This window comes from Typopeltis vanoorti, chromosome 10, assembly GCF_054136105.1.
Source record: "Typopeltis vanoorti isolate ZY-2024b chromosome 10, IOZ_Tvanoo_1.0, whole genome shotgun sequence".
Taxonomy (NCBI): Eukaryota; Metazoa; Arthropoda; class Arachnida; order Uropygi; family Thelyphonidae; genus Typopeltis; species Typopeltis vanoorti.
Genome location: NC_143558.1, coordinates 16,817,698 through 16,838,339, shown reverse-complemented (window position 1 = coordinate 16,838,339; position 20,642 = coordinate 16,817,698). Strand labels below are relative to the sequence as shown.

General features: G+C 33.2%; 1 protein-coding gene across 1 annotated transcript in view; it reads left to right on the top strand.

Annotated features, from left to right (window-relative positions):
- LOC150102194 (uncharacterized) overlaps nt 1–18,906 on the top strand; it is a 238,490-nt gene extending 219,584 nt beyond the window's left edge. Inside the window, exons 15-16 of the mRNA XM_090399106.1 lie at nt 2,602–2,762; nt 15,418–18,906. Of these exons, the coding sequence (XP_090255232.1) occupies nt 2,602–2,762; nt 15,418–15,503 (247 nt within the window). The 3' untranslated portion in view covers nt 15,504–18,906. The remainder of the gene's footprint in view (nt 1–2,601; nt 2,763–15,417) is intronic.
- The last annotated feature ends 1,736 nt before the right edge of the window (nt 18,907–20,642 follow it).

Sequence of the window (20,642 nt, the reverse complement as noted above, 5' to 3'; positions counted from 1 at the left end):
AAATACAGAGACAAATGTAAGAAATCTAAACAGTGTGTAAAACTAGCTAAACAAAAGTCATGGGAGGACTTTGGCAAGAATATAGAAAATAAATATCAAGAAGGTGGCAAAATATTCTGGAGGTTGTTGAAGAAGCTTAGGAATGGAGGAAAGAGTGCTGTAAAAGGAGTTAGAGATGATACAGGTGACATGAAAACTGGAATAAAAGATATCCTTGAAGTATGGAGTAATTACTTTGAAAAACTGCTAAATGAAGCAAGCAGTGATGACAGCACAGTGGTAAAAAACACTGACCAGGCATGCAGGCAGGAATACATATCCATACTTGAAGTAGAAAAAGCCATCAAAGGCTTGAAATGTGGAAAGGCAGCTGGAGTAGATGATATTCGACCAGAAATGCTGAAGTATGGTGGTATAAAAGTCTTACACTGGCTGCACTGCATAGTTCAGAAAGCCTGGACAGAGGGACGAAATCCTGATGATTGGAGTAGAGCTCTCATAGTACCCATATATAAAAAGGGAAATAAAACTGAATGTGAGAATTACAGAGGTATTTCCCTACTGAGTGTTCCTTGCAAAATCTATGCAAGTATACTTGAGAAATGGTTGAGAAGAATTGTGGAAGAAAAGCTTGGTGAAGAACAAGCTGGATTCAGGCCAAACAGAGGCTGTCAGGATCAGATCTTCACTTTACGACAAATAGTCGAGAAAGCATGGGAATATAACAGAGATCTGTATTTAAGTTTTGTCGATTTGGAAAAGGCATATGATAAGGTGCCAAGAGAGAAGCTATTCAATACGCTGCAGTTATATGGTGTCAATGGGGCATTATATCAAGCAATACTTAGTCTTTATTTGAGTTGTAAGTCAGCAGTTAGAATTGAAGGAAGTACAGGAAGATGGTTTAATGTTAAATCTGGTGTGAGACAAGGATGTACATTATCCCCTCTGTTATTCATTATCTATATGGATCACATTATGAAGGAAAGTGGTATTAAACATGATATCAAAATTGGAGATGTTAATGTCAGCTCTTTGCTTTATGCGGATGATGGTATACTTCTAAATAAATCCGCTACAAGTCTGCAAGATTCTCTGACTAAATTGAATAGCTGTTGTAATAGATATGGTATGAAGGTCAGCAATAAAAAGACAGAGACAATGAAAATAGGCAGAATCATTGAAAATGTCAACTGTGTTGTGAATGGAGAACCTGTGGAACAAGTAAAACATTTCAGCTACTTAGGCACGATTTTTACTGAAGATGGTAAATTAAATATGGAAATAGACAACAGAATCAGCAAAGCTGGTATGGTGGGAAGTCAATTGAATAAATTCATATGGAATAAGAGAGAAATTAGTCGGAACACTAAATTAGCTGTATACAAGACAGTATTCAAACCAGTTTTAACTTATGGATCTGAGAGCTGGGTCGGAAGTAAAACACTTGACCAAAGACTAAAGACCGCAGATATGAGAGTCCTGAGAAAGATTAGAGGTATGAACAGATGGCATCAATGGCAATATCATATTAAAAATGAGGATATTAGGAAAGACCTTGACATTGTCTGCATCCAGGAATGCGTTAGCAGAGCTAATCTCAGGTGGTATGGTCATTTAAACAGAATGGGCGAGGAAAGATTAGCAAAACAAGTGTTCTCTGCCAGGTTGGCAGAAAAACGACCCAGAGGAAGACCAAGATATAGGTGGATTGATATAGTACAAAGTGCCTTAGACCATAGAAATATAAGATCTGATAATGTTGGAGTCTTGACAAGTAACAGACTGATTTGGAGGAAAATTGTAGATAGGAAGTTAGTAATGGTATAATTTTTTCATGTAGTACTATCATATCCTGTACACCCCTTTTGGGTACATGGCAGGAATTTGATGTTGATGATGATTGATGTTTTTTGACTACGAAGGCATTGTTTACCAACACACTGTAGAATCCAGGAATACTGTAAATGGCTCATACTATGCGAATGTTTTACAGACAAGTCCATTGCTGAAGAATGGCTTCTTATTGCACCATGATAATGCAAGGCCACATATTGCTGGTGGTGTAGTGGACGTTTTGCAGAAGAACAACATAGATATCCTACCACATCCTCCATACATTCCTGATCTCGCACCATGCGATTCTGGCTGTTTCCTCAGCTCAAGAAACCACTAAGAGGCCGCCATTTCGAAAGCAACAAAGCATGTATAAAAGCTGCGGAGGCGGTTTTGAAAGAACTCTCAAAAAACGGACTTTCACATGTGTTTAAGAAGTGGACGCAACGTTTGGACAAATGCATCGCATCTCACGGTAGTTACTTTGAAAAAGACCATGTAAATGATGACGATTAAAGGTAATCTGTTTTCTGTATAAATATAGTCTTATAACTTATTGAACAGCCTCTGTATTATATGAAAAATCAAAATCCCAGTCAAAATATTAAAATTTCACAAGCTATGCTAAAATCAGATAGTTTATATGTGAATATCATTGACATTTAGAATATAAACATTAACTTATTATTAGTGCTTATATACTTTTTTTTCATAATGCTACATATATAAACAAGAATGAGGATATATAATTTTGCATGTTTGCAGAGAAAAGTATTCAGAAAACAGCGACAGTAGATTAATGATAGAAGAAGTTCTTCCTCAGGTAATGGAGAAAAAACCAACAGATAATCATACAGAAGCAAATTTGACCAAGGATCTTTCCACCATCCTGAAGAATCTCAAAAGAGTAGAGCAGTCACTGGAAGGTATAAGTTAAAATTTCTTTCTAAAAATTTCTAGAATGTTGCACTCTGAAAGTTAGCAAACTAAATATTTTCAGACCTTTTCTGTGTTCATTTGCATTTATATGCTATTACAAACTACTACTACTTGGATCACTAAGATTGTCTTGATACGAATTTTTAGTTTATCATAGAGACTATACCGCAAGGTAATATATAATACCTCGACACCGCAAGGTAAAAGAGGGTATAAAGAAGATGAGATGAGATGACATAGAGAATATAAATAGATTGGTCTCGACTTTATTATAATATTATTTTCATTCAGATAGAAGATGTTAGTCTTTAAAAATACCTGAAAACAAATGGACCTGTTTTCTGTTTTTCTCACTTCACAATTATCACACATTTGAACATGAATATTTCTATGGTTTTGCAGATCTTCATTTAATTTCTGGCATGGAGACCACATGTTTCTAAACATAAACAGATTTATTTTATTAAATAAACAACATAATCCAACAAGTTTTAAGTTGTCAGACTTATATTATCAGGGATACAATAACATTAATTACACATGACAGATGTCATAAGAACTGCAACAATAGTTCATAAAAAAAGAGTGAGAGCAAAAAAACCTTGTATGAACTAGTGTGCAGGTGTTTGAACAACGCTAATAGTTATCACATTCTGTGACATGAGACATGTCGCATCCCAGCTCAACAGTTGTTAAATTATTGATGAATGCAGACCAAATTTTTGTAAGATTAAACCTTGGTTTTTATTGTATTATGTCGGGATATAGAGCATTTTTGATTCCTCTTTGAATTTTCTTATAATCGTATGAATTTTCCATACCATTATTCCTATTATGACCTTTTTTCTTGACCACTTGTATTAATAAATTAAAGACTTAATTCGGTATGTTAATCAAGTAAATAATAATTGTTTAATATCCGACATGTTTCACTGACTAATATGTCAGCATTTTCAGGGATACACTGGTAAGCAATGGAAAGTAACAAAAACTAGGAAACTAACCGACCGTCATCATCATCATCAAATTCCTGCCATGTACCCTCATGGGGTGTACAGGATATGTTAGTACTACATGAAAAATTTACATCATTACTATCTACAATTTTCCTCCAAATCAGTCTGTTACTTGTCAAGACTTCAACATTATCAGATCTTATATTTCTATTGTCTAAGGCACTTTGTACAGTATCAATCCACCTATATCTTGGTCTTTCTCTGGGTCGTTTTCCTGCCAACCTTGCAGAGAACACTTGTTTTGCTAATCTTTCCTTGCCCATTCTGTTTAAGCAACTATACCACCTGAGATTAGCTCTGCTAACGCATTCCGGATGCTGACAATGTCAAGTTCTTTCCTAATATCCTTATTTTTAATATGATGTTGCCATTGAGGCCATCTGTTCATGCCTCTAATCTTTCTCAGGACTCTCATATCTGCGGTCTTTAGTCTTTGGTCAAGTGTTTTACTTCTGACCCAGCTCTCAGATCCATAAGTTAAAACTGGTTTGAATACTGTCTTGTATACAGCTAATTTAGTGTTCCAACTAATTTCTCTCTTATTCCATATGAATTTATTCAATTGACTTCCCACCATACCAGCTTTGCTGATTCTGTTGTCTATTTCTATATTTAATTTACCATCTTCACTAATAATCGTTCCTAAGTAGCTGAAATGTTTTACTTGTTCCACAGGTTCTCCTTTCACAATACAGTTGACATTTTCAATGATTCTGCCTATTTTTATTGTCTTTGTCTTTTTATTGCTGACCTTCATACCATATCTATTACAACAGTTATTCAATTTAGTCAGGGAATCTTGCAAACTTGTAGCGGATTTATTTAGAAGTATAACATCGTCTGCATAAATCAGAGAGCTGACAACCGACAATTCTAAAAATTATATAAAGTTATCACTGTGCATGATACAATACACGTGTTGTAAGTACGTTTTATATGTCGAGATATTTATTGTAATTTTCATGAAAGTTCCTTTCTTTTGGGTTAAATGATATAATTAGAGTTTTCCATATCTGGTAGGATTAGGTCTTGATTCTTATTTAAGTTACCTGTTGAACGGGCGACTGTAGCAGCTTCTTTGAATGTTCTGGAATGATAGTTCTCTTCTATGTAGAGCATATGACTCATATCCCATTCAATATTATGGTTGGTAGAGGGGAAGTGGGAAGAAAGGCCTGATATATCTTGTCTATTCCTTACATAGCCTATGTGTTCTTTCTTTCTTGTTTCAAAACTTCTAGATGTGTGTCCGATGTAATTGATGCCACATGAACCGGGTATGCTGTAAATCCAGGGTATTTGGAGAAAGGATGGCTATCTTTCGGGGATCTTATAAACTTTTGAATGCTCTCAATAGGTTTGAAGGTTACTCTGATATTATATGGTTGTAGAAGAAGAGTTAATTTTTTGGATATGGTACTAACAAATGGAATTGTTATAGAGCTGATGTATTGGGTTTCATTTCGTTGTCTTTGTAGTATGTCATTAAAGAGAATCTTGTTGATGAGTCTTGTAGGATAGCCATTTAGGGATAGATATCTGGATATTTTCATTAATTCTTCTTGTAAGTTGCCAGGGTCTGTGGTACACTGTATAGCTCTTTTTTTAAGCATATGGATAATGCTGAATTTCTGGGATATATGGCGAGACAAGTTGAAATGGAGGTGGTGTCCAGCGTTGGTAGGTTTTCTATATACCAACAGGTTGATGCTATTGTCAGTTTGTTTCTTAATAAGAACGTCTAGGAATGGAAGTTTATTATCTTTTTCTAATTCCAATGTGAACTTGATAGTGTTGTGGAAGCAATTGATTTTGTTTAGATAATCCATTAGTTCTTCTTTTTTGTGATTCCAAATGATGAAGATTTTGTCAACATGCCTAAACCATGTGGTTGGTTTAGTGGTAATTTGGAATAAAATTTGAGTTTTCAAATTTTCTGAGAATAGGTCGGCACAAGAAGGAGAGAGAGGGCTACCCATAGCTAATCCAGTAAGTTGTTTGTAGTAGGTTTTTTGCCATGTAAAATAATTCAAAGTTAAACAATGCTTGAACAACTTTGTGATGTTTGGTGGGAACAAGTTTTCTAAGATGACTTCTGAAACTGGAATATTTGTGAATAGAGATGTGACATCCAGGCTAGCCATAATATTATCTTCAGAGATACAGGTGTTTTTTAATTTCTCCAAGAAATGTTGGGAGTTCTTGATATAAGAATCTGTGTTGTGAATGTGTTCTTGTAACATTTTGGCTAGATATTTTGATAGTTTGTAAGTAGAAGAATGGATACCATCTACTATTGGACATAGTGGTGTACCTTCTTTATGGATTTTGGGAACACCATAGTCTTGGAGTTAACAGATGCATAGATTTTAGTTTTTTGATTAAGTTCACAGGTCATATCACGTAATAGTTCATTGGTATCAAGATGGTTTTTGCGAGTAGGATCTGTGTTAAGAACATCATAGACAGATGTGTCTGATAATAGATTATTGATATTTTCTTCATATTCCTTAGTATTTAAGATGACAGTGTTGTTGCCCTTATCTGCTCTCAGTATAATGATTTCTTTGTTGTTCTTTAATTTGAGTAGTACTTTTCTTTCCATAGTGCTAGAGTTGGTGTGAGAATATCTAGAGGGAGCGGAGAGGATTAAGCTGCTTTTTAATTGTAGGTCATTGGCTATTGTGTGTGGAAATAATGAGAAGGCTTTCTCTAAGTTGCAGATAAAGTCCATTTTTGGAATAAGAATTGGTTTTAAGGCGAAATTGAATCTTTTTTGAGAATAGAAATTTCTGGTTTTGTTAAGATGTGATTAGATTGGTTCACAATGACTTGGTTGTCTGGTAGGGAAGGTTTAGAGTTGATGTAATTATCATATAGTGCATTAAATTTTATAATTTGTGTCTTTTTACTTTGAAAGTTTTTGTATAACTTTTGTGAATCATGTTGTCCAAAAGTTGCCAAGTTTCCTCATCTAGGATATTAGAAAAGTCTGTGAATAAGTCATTGAGAGTCTATTTGGTTGAGTATGAATCTCGAATGACAAATTCTTTCTCCAAGTAGAGCAAATGCTGTATTGTGGTAAATGATATTAGCTTTTTTTGACTTAAAAAGTTGTTTTGGGCGAAGAAATTTTGTAATAACGTTGTTGTCTTAAAAGTTTATAAGATCCCCGAAAGATAGCCATCCTTTCTACAAATATCCTGGAATTTACAGCAATCAATTCATGCGGCATCAATTACATCGGACAGACATCTAGAAGTTTTGAAACAAGAAAGAAAGAACAGACAAGATATATCAGACCTTTCTTCCCACTTCGCCTCTACCAACCATAATATTGAATAGGATATGAGTCATATGCTCTACATAGAAGAGAACTATCATTCCAGAACATTCAAAGAAGCTGCTACAGTAACCCGTTCAACAGGTAACTTAAATAAGAATCAAGGCCTAATCCTACCAGATATATGGAAAACTCTAATTAGATCATTTAACCAAAAAGAAATTAACTTTCATAAAAATTACTATAAATATCTCAACAAATAAAATGTTGTACTTGCAGCATGCGTATTGTATCACGCACAGTGATAACTTTATATAATTTTTAGAATTGTCGGTTAGTTTTCTAGTTTTTGTTACTTTCCATTGCTTACCAGTGTATCCCTGAAAATGCTGACAGATATTAGTCAGTGAAACATGTCAGATATTAAACAATTATTTACTTGACTAACATACTGAATTAAGTCTTTAATTTATTAATATGGTATTCCTGTTTTTTGTCAAACTGCTTGGTAGCCTGTTCTGTTGTGTGGAAGGCTAATCTTGATCTAAGTCCTGTCTAGTATAGCAAACAAATCTCACAAAACCAATGAATTTTGTATTCTCCTGGTTTCTTTATGGTAGGATGTGGGGGTTTTGGTGAATGTAAGAATCTTGAAATCTTGTAATGAGAAAAATGCTATGTTAATATTGTAATCTTGAAATCTTGTAATGAGAAAAATTCCATGTTAATATTGTAATTATGAAGCAACATTGAAACCTTTTTCATATAGGGTAATGTAATTGCATTTTTGAAATTTTCTTTATTTGAAGAGGTGTATCAAGAATTTTGTTAATTGTCTTCAGTTCATACCCATTGAGGGAGGGAGAGAGAGAATATGCCTAAAGTAATGCAGTTCTTCATTTTTAACCCTACGCCAAGTTTGATGTGTATTCATTTAGTGTGCAATGCTTGTACATTAGTTAATACAACAGGGTTTTTTTTGGTCACTCCATTCATATTTACTAGTTGGAAGTTTTTATAACATCTGTTGTGCATAATCAATTTTTTTTAGTCTTTTTTACACAAGTTTTGTACCCCTGATGACTTAGTCTTGTCAGTTATATTGTTTATTTTAATACAGGTTACCCTCGTATAACGCATTACTTATACAACACGGTTTCGATATAACGCGGTCTACAATTTCTAGTAACCCTTTATTTTTTTATTTTTTTTTCTCATATTTTTCACCGTGGGACTTAAAAATCAAATTTTATCTTCGTTAAATTTGTGTCTGTCCGTATCGCGCAAGTAGTTATAAGTATCGAATTTAGTTTTATTGTATCACTGAATAAGATACTGTACAGAGGCTTTTGCAGTCTGTGTCATTCTCAACAAATAGTGCAATTAGAGACAGATGGAATAAAAACGGTGCTAACTAATAAATCACATGTCCCCACTCACAGAAACTATGCTGTATAGACTTAGGCAAAACCATATGTTGCACCGAAACACGGTATCTTACTAAAAATATTGTCATATTTTTCAATTATGAAATAAGTGTTTGTTTTATTGCATTTAAAATTCTCAATGTCTTTATTACAGATCACAAAGGCTAACTTAAAATAAAAGACTACCAAGAATTGAAACATGCCATATAATGAATGTGTGAGTTCGCCTGCCAAGAAGCCATAAAATTCAACCAAAGGTTGAAACGTTTGTGTGAGTTGAGCCAGTTAGTAATGAGAAGTTCCATCGGAACAATAAATGACACCCTGTTGTGAATGTATTAAAACTAATAGTGAATGTTGTTATGACAATTTCAGATGTTATGGTATTCGATTGAAGAGAATTAGCATTTCAACTCAACACTTGTCGGTTGCTTTTGTCTTTGGGTCACGCGATCTTTTGTTAATACTGCACCAATCACATGCACATCTTTATGGCTGCTGTCTTGTGTAAAACAAAATTCAGCTTGTACATATTGTACCAATTAAAAAAAAACTTGAATAATTTATAAGCGTATAAAAGGATATCACATGTAAATCGTTGACATGCCAGCAAAATTCTCAGATGTGCCATCTCTGGCACAAGTTCCATAGGTTCACCATCTAGGGCTTACTGTATAAAGTGTTTATTGTTGAAAATTGTCTTCGTTTTCTGTCAGGAAAGCGCATTTAAAACCATGTGTGTTATTCTCAAGCTGAGCAGTTTATTTTCTGGTGTTAGTTACATTCATATGTAATGCTTTTTTTTATGTAAAAGTTTGTTTTTATTGTAATGGCCACTAAAACTGCAACGAAAGGGAAAAAACCAACATTAAAGAGGAAATTCATTTCTCTCGAAGAAAAAATTAAAATCTTGGATCGGTTGAAAATTGGAGATAAACCAGGAGTTGTTGCAAGGACTCTGTAACCGATCCGCGAATCCTCGTGCGATGAAAGGGCTCGACAAGTCCACCCTACCTATTTATTGGCTGGCCAACAAAAAGGCATGGGTTACAGATAGCATGTTTGAAAATTGGTTTTTCAAGTGTTTTGTACCCGATGTAGAAAGTTGCACAAAGAAAAAGAATATGGACTTCAAAATTCTACTAATTTTAGATAACGCACCAGGCCACCGAAATTCAGATGGCTTAAACAAATTTAAGCCATCTTAAATTTGTTTAAGATGGCCAAAGAATAATATCAACATTTAAATCATATTATATTTGGCGAACATTCCAATTAATTTTGGAAAAAATGGAATCTAATCCAAACATAACACTGCCTCAAGCGTGGAAAGAGTTTTCAGTATTGAATTGTGTAAAAATTATTTCTCTATCCATTAAGTAATTACAACCCTCTATGCTGAATGCTTGCTGGAACAAAATTTCGTACCTCCAGTGGATGCCGAGCTGCGTTGTATAATAAATGTCGCACATTTTTGGTTGAGATGGCTTTTGCGATATGGTTGAAAACGAAATTAGTGAATTAATTGATGGAGGAACTGGTACAATTAATAGATGTCGTCAAAGCAAATGGCAGGGAAAATTCTGCCGAAGATTCTGATTGGGATGAATCCATTAAAGAATTCAGTTTAAAGAAATTAGCAGAAGGATTGGACTTGGCAAGAAAGATAGAAAGTTATTTTACTGATAATGATCCTTCAGTGGAGCGCTCGGGAAAATTCACGAGACAATTGGATATTTGTTTAGCACCATATTATGAACTTAATAAAAAATTGCAGCATAGTGGAAAGCAAAGTCTTATTACTCAGTTCTAGATGACTAAACCAACCGAAGTATGCAATGAGAATTATACAAATGATGTCAAAGAGATTTCAAGTGGTGACGACCTCCGGCCACTTAAAGAACATCTACATAATGTAATTTCTGAGGACAGTGATGAAGATTAAAATATGTACTTTATTTTATCGTGTCTAAAACATTTATGCTTATGTGCAATGAAATTTATGTACAATTTGTAATTTTTATAATTTTATACTATGTATTTGTCTCATAGTTTGTTTTCTTAACTTACATGAATTACCTGAAATAAATAAAAATATTGTTTTTGTTGGATATGTCATTGTTGTTGTTTATATAATTTAAAAAAAAAAAAACGATTTCGGAACCTAACCCTACTTTTTCTATGGAACCTAATATTCGCGTTATACGAGGGTTACCTGTAATTCATTTAAAAATTTTATGGAATTTACAACCGTGTTAAAAAAACTTTTTTTATTATCTTGACGTTTCGATCTTCATATCAAGATCATCACCTGGAGCATACATAAATATTCAAGACAAGCTGAGTTACATTATTAACTGTAAGCTAGAAAAACAATGATTTGATCACATGTTATTCTACTGGCATGACCTCTAGTGAAAAAAAAAAAAATTATAAATTACATCAAGCTAAATTCTATTTATGATGACAGGATTAACCCCCCCCCCCCCAACTGGCCACGACGTTGAGCTAAATCTATATGTTTGGGATTTTAAGACCATCATTATTGTTCAGATTGGGGTGGTTGATAATGATCTCGCAGGCTTCCTTAAATTTCCGTTCATACCATGTTTTAGTGCGATGTAGACAGCTAGTACTTTTCCAGACAATTCTGTGTAAGGTATTCAGTGCATGATCCAAATGGCCAGCTTCACCATAATTATTATATTTAATGTGTCGTTTATGTTCTTTTTGTCTGATAGGAATTGTGTGTCCTGTTTCTCCTATATATGGTATGTTGCAAGTACAATAAATACAGTATACTCCAGGATGGGCTAGTGGAGGGAGTGGGTGTTATGGTTTGTCTTTGTTTTTTTATTGAGGTTTTGTAGAGAATTTTGTTAATAGTGTTTTGGCTGTATCCGTTTTTTTGGAAAGTATTGCTGATAATTTTAAATTTGTCTTTCAGTGCCTGTTCACTGGAACAGATTGTCTGAGCCCTGTTTTTTAGAGTGTTGATGACACCTAGTTTTTGTGTTGGGTGGTGGTAGGAGTTTATGTGTATATATTGTCCCATATGTTGGCTTCCGGTAAACAGTGAAGGAAAGATTGCCAGAGGGAAGGCGTGTGACAAGTGTATCTAGAAACGGAAGTGTGTTAAGTTTTGCAATCTCAATTGTGAACTGTATACATTTATGTTGTTTGTTTAGGTGGCTAAGGAAGGTGTCTAATGTCTGGCGGCCATGAGACCAGATCACGAAAACATCGTCAACGTATCTAGGTCAGACTTTAGGTTTTAGAGTGGAGGACCCTAAAGCAAGTTGCTCAAAATGTTCCATGTAAAAGTTAGCAATGGGGGGGGGGGATAATGGCAAGCCCATGGCTGTGCCTTCTTTTTGTAGGTAGAATGCGTTTTGCCATACAAAATGACCAGAACGTAATACATGCGCAAAGAGCGCCGTGATATCTGGAGGGAATTTGTTCTGTAGGAGAAAGATTGTATCATTGATTGGGACATTCATAAAGAGGGCAGAGACGTCAAAACCGACTAATAAATCATCTTTTTGTAATGTAATGTCTTTGATGATGATTATGAAGTGTTGTGTGTTTTTGATATAGGAGGGGGAATGACCTAGTCTGGAAAAGCTAGTGCTTTTCCAGACAATTCTGTGTAAGGTATTCAGGGCATGATCCGAAACAGGAAGCACAATTCCTATCAGACAAAAAGAACATAAACGACACATTAAATATAATAATTATGGTGAAGCTGGCCTTTCAGATCATGCCCTGTGAATACCTTACACAGAATTGTCTGGTAAAGCACTAGCTGTCTGCATCGCACTAAAACATGGTATGAACGGAAATTTAAGGAAGCCTGTGAGATCATTATTAACCACCCCAATCTGAACAATAGTGATGGTCTTAAAATCCCAAACATATGGAAGGCATATATTCGACCCTCGGAACCTTCCCTGACTAAGAGTAACTATAAACAGGACTGTAGAAAATTCAGTATCTTAAATAACAATTGTAATACTAAAAATAGGACATCATTGTTTCTGAAAGAAAAACCATCTGTAAGAAAGAATGTTTAATCCTGTCATCATAAATAGAATTTAGCTTGGTGTAATTTATAATTTTTTTTTTCCACTAGAGGTCATGTCAGTAGAATAACGTGATCAAATCATTGTTTCTCTAGCTTACAGTTAGTAATGTAATTCAGCTTATCTTGTATATTTATGTATGCTCCAGATGATCTTGATATGAAGATCGAAACGTTGGGATAATAAAAAAGTTTTTTAACATGGTTGTAAATTCCAAAAAATTTTTAAATGAATGCTGATCACCGTGTAACACTAAAAGAAAGGTTTATTTTAATAAAACTGTTCTGTTTAGAAACATGCTGTCTCCTTACTGGAAATTTAATGAAAATATCCCACATTTGGCTGTGCATATGTTTGATTTAGATAACATGTTAAAATGTAGGATAATTAAGTCCTGTAGGAAAAATAACTTTCTGGAAGATATCTCTTGGTTGTGTAGAAGAACATTTGATACTAAAATAGCACTAAGCATCATTGATGGCAAATCTGATTTATATTTCTGCTTTGGCAAATTCCTTTTGACATTCTTGATTCTTTAGCTGGACTTACTTAAGAATTTTAATTATGGTTGAATATTCTCCAAACAGAAGCATAGTTATGCCATGCCCACTATAAATTCAATCGCAACATTTGTTGGAATTCTTAGAAATGATAGATGATGAATGAATAAAATCTCAACTCATTCATGAAGCAACCAATTAAGTAAAATCAAAAAGCTGTTAATTATCTGATGTTATTATCTACAGTAATAAACAGTGCAGTAGCAGCTAATATATAAACAGTTGCCAAAGTTGGGAGCTTTCTTTAATTTTCTTTTGCTTTCAAAAACACAGTATTTTTTAATATTATTGTCATTTTTTCAGTATAAAATAGCTGTGTTTATTTGCTTATAGCTTAAAAAAGTGAGCCATCCAGAATAACTCACATTTTTGTATCATTATTGTTCTTAGATTAAAAAATAAATAAACAGATTCAGAAAATTTTTAAATTTAATTTATTCCTTTCTTTCAGAAATTTATGCTACTATTCCACAGAATATGATATATAATGAATGTTGTATATTAGATACTGTGGTTATATACCATAATGATATACCTAAATTTACTATGTTTTTGTTCTCAGCAGTGCTCAGAATAAAAGTTTATTCTTGCCACAGATTATACGTAGTTACTTAATGGTTACTTCTATTTAATATACATCTGGAACTTTCCAACTCTCTGAAAATACAGTATATCTAGTTACTTCTTTTTGAATAACACCCATTGTTAGCATACCGTGAACTTTCTGAGCACCACCTTCAGTTGCAGCAGTATGTACATGTAATTAATTACTACTCCTTTTGCCAATGTTAACATTAGCAAAATAAATTATAGAATCCTTCCCAGCATTCTATAATTTATGAAGCATGATGCATTCAAGAATTTTGAATGATTTTATTAATAGAAGAATGATTAGTGTATTTTACAAAAAAGTAATTTTAATAGATTTGTGGAAAGAAGGAATTTACTTTGTTTTGTTTGGAAATTAAATATAATTAGAATATAAATTCAGAAGACCTTCAGGTAAAGACATGAGTGCAAAGATCATAAAATAAGGTATAGTTTGCAATAACGGTTTTGTATAGTGACACTATTCATTATCATAACAGTTGAACCTAGTTTTTTTTTTTGTTTTGTTTGTTTTTACATATGCTGCAGACACTCAAGCTACTATATCACATTAGTATCCTATGTAGTCAGTTACTGTTAAAAAAAAAAAAAAAAAAAGAGTTATTTTTGAAGCTGCAAACTCTTTCATCAAGCAGTCTTAAAATTAGATTGATTTAATGATGAAATTACTGCATATACTACTGCAGAGCATATGCTTATTTCTAGATTAGGCTTAGAGGACTTACTTTTTTAATTGCTTACACAGAGTATACACTATATTGCCAAAAAGTGCCTGGACAGCAACTGTTTATTTGCTGTCAATACGAGGTTGGGCCTCCTTTCACTGCTGTTATAGCCATTACCCTTCAGGGTAAGCTCTCCATTAAGTTCTGATAAACTGGTGCTGGAATTCATTTCCATTCCTCCTGTAGTATGCTGAAGATATGGAGGTCTTCTGCCTCCATATCTTCAAACCATGGAGCTAGGACCCTTGCTTAGTGAGCAGGTGTGTTATCATGCTGATACAGGAAAAGGCATATTCCAAACTGTTGCCACAGTGTGGGAAGAACAGAATTCTTCCCACAGTGTGGGAAGAACAGAAGAACAAAATGTCACCAGCATTTAAAGATCCAGACACAGAAATTAATGGGCCCAGTCCAAACCAGGAAAAACAGACCCAGACCATTATGCTATCACCTCCAAATTTCCAGAATCTATGAAAACAGTTTCTTGGATTTAAAACTGACCAGTGATCATGTCTTCAAGTAGTGTGATACTGAGGTTATTGAGTTCTGTATGCTGCCAGTTGCCTTCTATGACTCTGAAGTCTCAATATCACAAACATTTGGTTTTCTCTATTTTCCTGTAACATGGAATTTTGAAACTGTTATCATATTGGATAAGCCATTAATTCAGACCACATCTATGTGAATAGCGTGAGTACTATATATTTAGTTGTTCTGTTGAGTTTAAATTAAGTGCAGGTTTGAAAGTCAGTTGACACTAAACTACTGATTATAATATATAGCCTATTAGTAAAAACTAGTCAAGTATATGAAAGATCAATTACTCTGTTCTTTCTTACATTGCTCTAATTAGAGTAATTATGTATTTTGATATTTAGTAAATATATATATATATATATTATTACAAGTAATTTCCTAAATGTTATTTGTTTCCTTACAGTATTGTCTTCCTTAGTTTATTCAAATCCAACTGAGAAAAACAAGAATTCTCCAGAATCACAAAACTTTTTCATTGTTGATGTTTAAAGACTTCAATTGTGAATACATGTAAAGCCATCAAAGAAATATATTTTTTATTTAAATAGAATTTAGCTCTCACCGAAGGTGCTTAAAGCAGCAGAAAACACTTGTGCCAGATTTGAGATATCCTGTTTATAAATAAAATAATATATATATTTAGGAATGTGGCATACTGTTTTAGTAATCTGTACTTTTGTAAATATTTCTTATAAAATTATAGCTTCCAGTTTTTTAAGATTTGTCTTTTTATAATTCATTAATTTACATTTTTGTCATCTACAAATTTTTGTTCCTTATTAAAATCACTTAATTATTTGTAGATAATTTTTCTAATAAACTTGTATAGAATGTGCAAGAAGACAAATCATTTGTAAAGTTTTTAACACGCCTTCTTGATGAATTGCTGCAATGAGACGATTTCATTCTACTCGTTTTTTCCTCTTTATGTTTTTATTAATAAGGATAGTATAAGAACAATCACATAATGTATTTTTAATTATTTATATAGAATTGCATTGCAGCCTTTATTGCAAAAGATGTGCAAATGTATAATCTGTAGCTTTTCTGATTGTCACATCTAGCATTTTGGTCTTTTAAGACTTTTCCTCTTCCATTCTGTTTGAGAGATCACACAACATTAGATTGGCTCTCTCTACTTCTTGAATGCTAACAGTGTCATGTTCCTTTCTAATATTTTCAGTTTTAATATGATTCTACCATTGATGCCATCTATTCATTCCCATATTTTTTTTCAGAACTCATGTCTGTTTTGCTTCTAACTCCTCTCTCTCAGATCCATAACATAAAATTAGTTTGAACACTGTCTTGTGTTCTGCTAGCTTCTCTCTTATTCCACTATAAATTTATTCATCATAGCAGCTATGTTTATTCTATTATCTATTTCCAAATTGGATTTTCTATCTTCACAAAAATCATTATGCCTAAATAGCTAAGTATTTTACGTTTTATGCTGATATTTTTCAAGTTTCTCTCTATTTTCATAGGTTCATCTTTTTTTGTTGTTGTTGTTGCTGATTTTCATACAGAACTTGTTACAGCAGTTTATTCAATTTAGAATCCTGAAGACAACTTTTACTGGATTTTTAGGAATAGAACATCATGTACATAAACTGCTGAGTTTAACATTAGGTTTAGCACCACTTTCATTTTTTATTTTTATCATGTTATCCATATAGACCAAGAATATGAGCAGAGATAACATGCATTATACTTAATTTTACATCAGGCCATCTTCCTGTACCTGCTTCAATTCTGACAGCTGGTTTATAACTTAAGTATAGGCTGTATAACATTCCATTTCTTCCATATAATTGGAATGTTTTGAACAGCTTTTCTGTTGGCACCTGTTCCAGATTTCCAAAATTTAAATTCATATCCTTATGTTCTCATGATTTCTGAGCTGTGTGGCTTAAAGGAAAATTCTTATCTTAGCATCCTGTATTTCTTCTTATCTATGTTTCTTCCACAATTTTTCTTACCTCTTTGCAAGTATATTTTCATAAATCTTACCTGGAACACTTAGCATTGATATGTATTCCTTACTGCATTTTTAAGTATTCTCTACTGACTATTTTTGCCACTACTTCATTTAACAGTCTTACAAAAGAATGTCTTTATCTTCATATCTCTGTATGATAGTCTCTAACTCACCTTTAGTCAGAAATCCCTTATAAAGGTTGTTTACATCCATCCAACATGGGATTAGAATCCAAGCTTTTCCGGTCAGAGAACATTATCATTACTGACTGAGCTATGGAGATTCTGCACCCAATGTCTTCTATTGTTAAAAATGATATTCAACATCCTTTCTTTCGTTTCTAAGTATGAATGACAAAAATATAATTTTTGTACAAATCAACATTTCCTGATACGTATCCTCAAGGGGAGGGATATAGAATGCTGTGATAGTATACATAATTATGTTTGCATTATTTAACATCATGTTGGTTTTCTTCCAAATTAATCTGCGATTTGTCAGACTTGTTAAGTCTTGTGCAATAAACGCATTTTGCAGTTCTCCTCTATGAAACAAAAGATGAAAAAGTTTTTTTTTCCCTTTTGTTTAAGGCTAAAAGTTTTTTTAAATCAGATTGTTAAGAATTCTGATAGCATTTGTGCATTTGCTTGTTTTGCATCTTTTAATAGAAAAATATCTACTAGTTACCAATTTTTGATACGAGTGCTTCCGCATATATACATATATATAATATCCTACATTTTGTCAAGGAGTAATTCAGAGTGGAATGTAATGAAAAATTTGTAATGTTTTTAGACTGGTTGTAAATCATAGTTTGTTTATAGACATTTGCTACAAGTGTTTTAAGCTTTAATATTTACATAAAAACTAACATACCAAAGCATTCATTTTTCTAAGAGTTGTATGAATAGGACAAGTTGCTTTGATGACTTCACTGATATTTGCAATATAATTTAATACAAATCTGTAAATTTTTGTAGTTATTACTGATTAAGTAGGATTTTTTTTCCAGTTTGTAATATATCTTAGTTCAAAATATCATTTTCACCAACCTTATAAGGTGGTAGTTTTATTGTATACAACACAGGAATGTAAAGTTATTTTAACATCTCATGAATTTCTTGTATAATAATTGTTGATTCAGATTTATCTGCAGCTGAAGTTTGTGCTCATTTTTATTTTTGTAAGTATTGTTTGTCTATAATGATATATCGACAAATCACTCATTTGTATTTTCATTTGCAATTGGATTCTGTCTGATCCAGTTTTTGTAATTATTATTTGTTTCGTAATTTTTTTTTTTTTTTTTTTTCTAAGTGTAAAATACTATAATGCATTTTGCTATACTGGACACTCATTTGTTTTGTAATTATTCTTTCTAGTGTTTTGTTCTGTGCATTGCTCAATAACAAAAAAAAATGTATATTTTATATTTATACTTAAACTTCAGACTTCCTAAATGACATTTGCTGTAATGAGCATATAACCATCATCAACAATACACGGAATTTAGCATTCTAAGTCAGATTTTAATCAGTAAGATTTTATGCTAAACCTGCTTTACACCAAGGGTATGTTAAAAATGTTAACAGTGTGCACAGGAGATGTTAGTTGTTATTGGTTATATGTTCATAAGCATAAACTATATTGTTCCTTCTTCCTGTGGTCACTGTTGACGGCGTTGCACAAATGAATAAAGGAGATATGAAATTCTGCATCAATCTTTGTAAGGTGATGTAAAGTTATATTGTAACTTTCATATTTCATTCACAGCTTTAAGAATGTTTTAGGATATGTTGCATGTAAGTGTTCCACAGTATAGATGCCTCACTGAGCAGTGTCCTTTTGTTCAACATGTGCCTATCTAGTTTTATGTTTGAAATAAAAAAATCAAACTTTTATTCCTTTAAAGTATCACTGTCTGAGTTATTTGGTATTGACCATGGAACGTATCCCGAGAACAGTACTCTTAATGATATTAATAAGGTCATTTTTGTTTGGATTACTGCTTGAAATTATATATATCATTTTTTGGTTATATAAGTTTAATAAGTTCCCATTGGAAAATGGAGATAATTGCCATTGATTCTGATAATACAAAACATGGTTAGTTTGATTTATATACTTCTATATACCAGTAATGTATGCATAATGTGCACACTATATTATTTACATATGCATTATTACTATGAACTATGGATTCAAATACACAAATATGTTACAATTGAGTTCTTTTTCAAACTCAGGGTTAATTTTTAAGGGAGGGGAGACTTAGAAGCATGTGAAATTGTCTAATGATTTAAAAAAAAAAACTTCATAATGGAGAGAAGAAAAAAAGTAGTTTGTGAAAAGAAGAAATTGTATAGAATCATAGTTTTATCTACACATACTGGCTATTGAATTGGACACCTTTATGCAGACGTGTATATGCAGAATACTTGATCACATGTGTAACCACATGTTCTAGGCAACTATTTAAGAATGCTGCTGGTCAGTAATCATCAATAGTGTTGATCACAATGGGGGGAAAAAAATGGATCGTTCGGCATTAGATAAAGGGCTTATTGTGGTATGTCTGTCTGGCTTGAGCCATGATTTTGAAAATAGCAAAGCTGACTGACTGGTTTCTCAAAAAGTGAGATATCCTGGGTGTTTAATCAGTGGGAAAATAACCCACATTGCTTGTTTAAGAGGTTTAACTGTGGTCCTAAGACAGCCTGTCAGGAACAAGATCGCCATCATCTGAGAAGGCTTGTGGACAAGCAGAACTTCCTGTGTGCAGCAAGTGACTGAAATCTTCAATGAAGGCTGTTTTGACTCATATCTCACTATGTGCAGGGAATTGAATAGGATCAGTACATGCAGTCACATATGGAAACCAGTGATTTTTGTGAAGAACCAGAAAATTCGTATACAGTGTTTTCAGGAACACCGGACACTGGAAATAAAAGTCGTGGTCCAACAACAAAGCTTTTCTGTCAAATCTGAGCCAGTTAAAGGACTGTCTGGTGAATGCATTGGTATGTTGTAGACATAAATGCAGGCCAACACCTTATGAAATTTATGCCAAACCACATGTGCTATAATTCAGGCTAAAGGAAGTCCAACACGGTATTAAATACACGTGTCTAATATTGAAAATTAATCAATACAAGATTAATTAATCTTGTGAAAACGCCTCAGTAATTTGAATGTCTCAATCGTATCATCCCTTTTCCTCCTATCAGCCGATTTCTATAACCCACAAACTTCAACCTGTTCGCGTAAGATTCATTCCATAGGCCAGCTACCATCTTGGTCACTCACCTCTGATTTTCCTCTAATGAGATGTATTGTACTCTCATTTCTACTGAATCCTGCTTGGTTCTCTGAAAGCATACCTTCCATTTTCCTGTCAGTCCTACAGAGCAAGATATTTTTAGGAATATATTGCTTGGATGACTGTTAAAATATGTAATTGCTACATATTTTACTGTTTCCTTTTTTTAGGAATAAGAATCGGAACAAATGTGCACTAATCTTTAGGCCATGTCTTGACAAATTTTGAGCAGGGCATCTATGATAGCCCCCCCCCCCCACACACACACACGCTTGCAGTAGTTCTGAAGTTATTCCATCTGTGCATGACAATTTTCCATCTTCAAAGA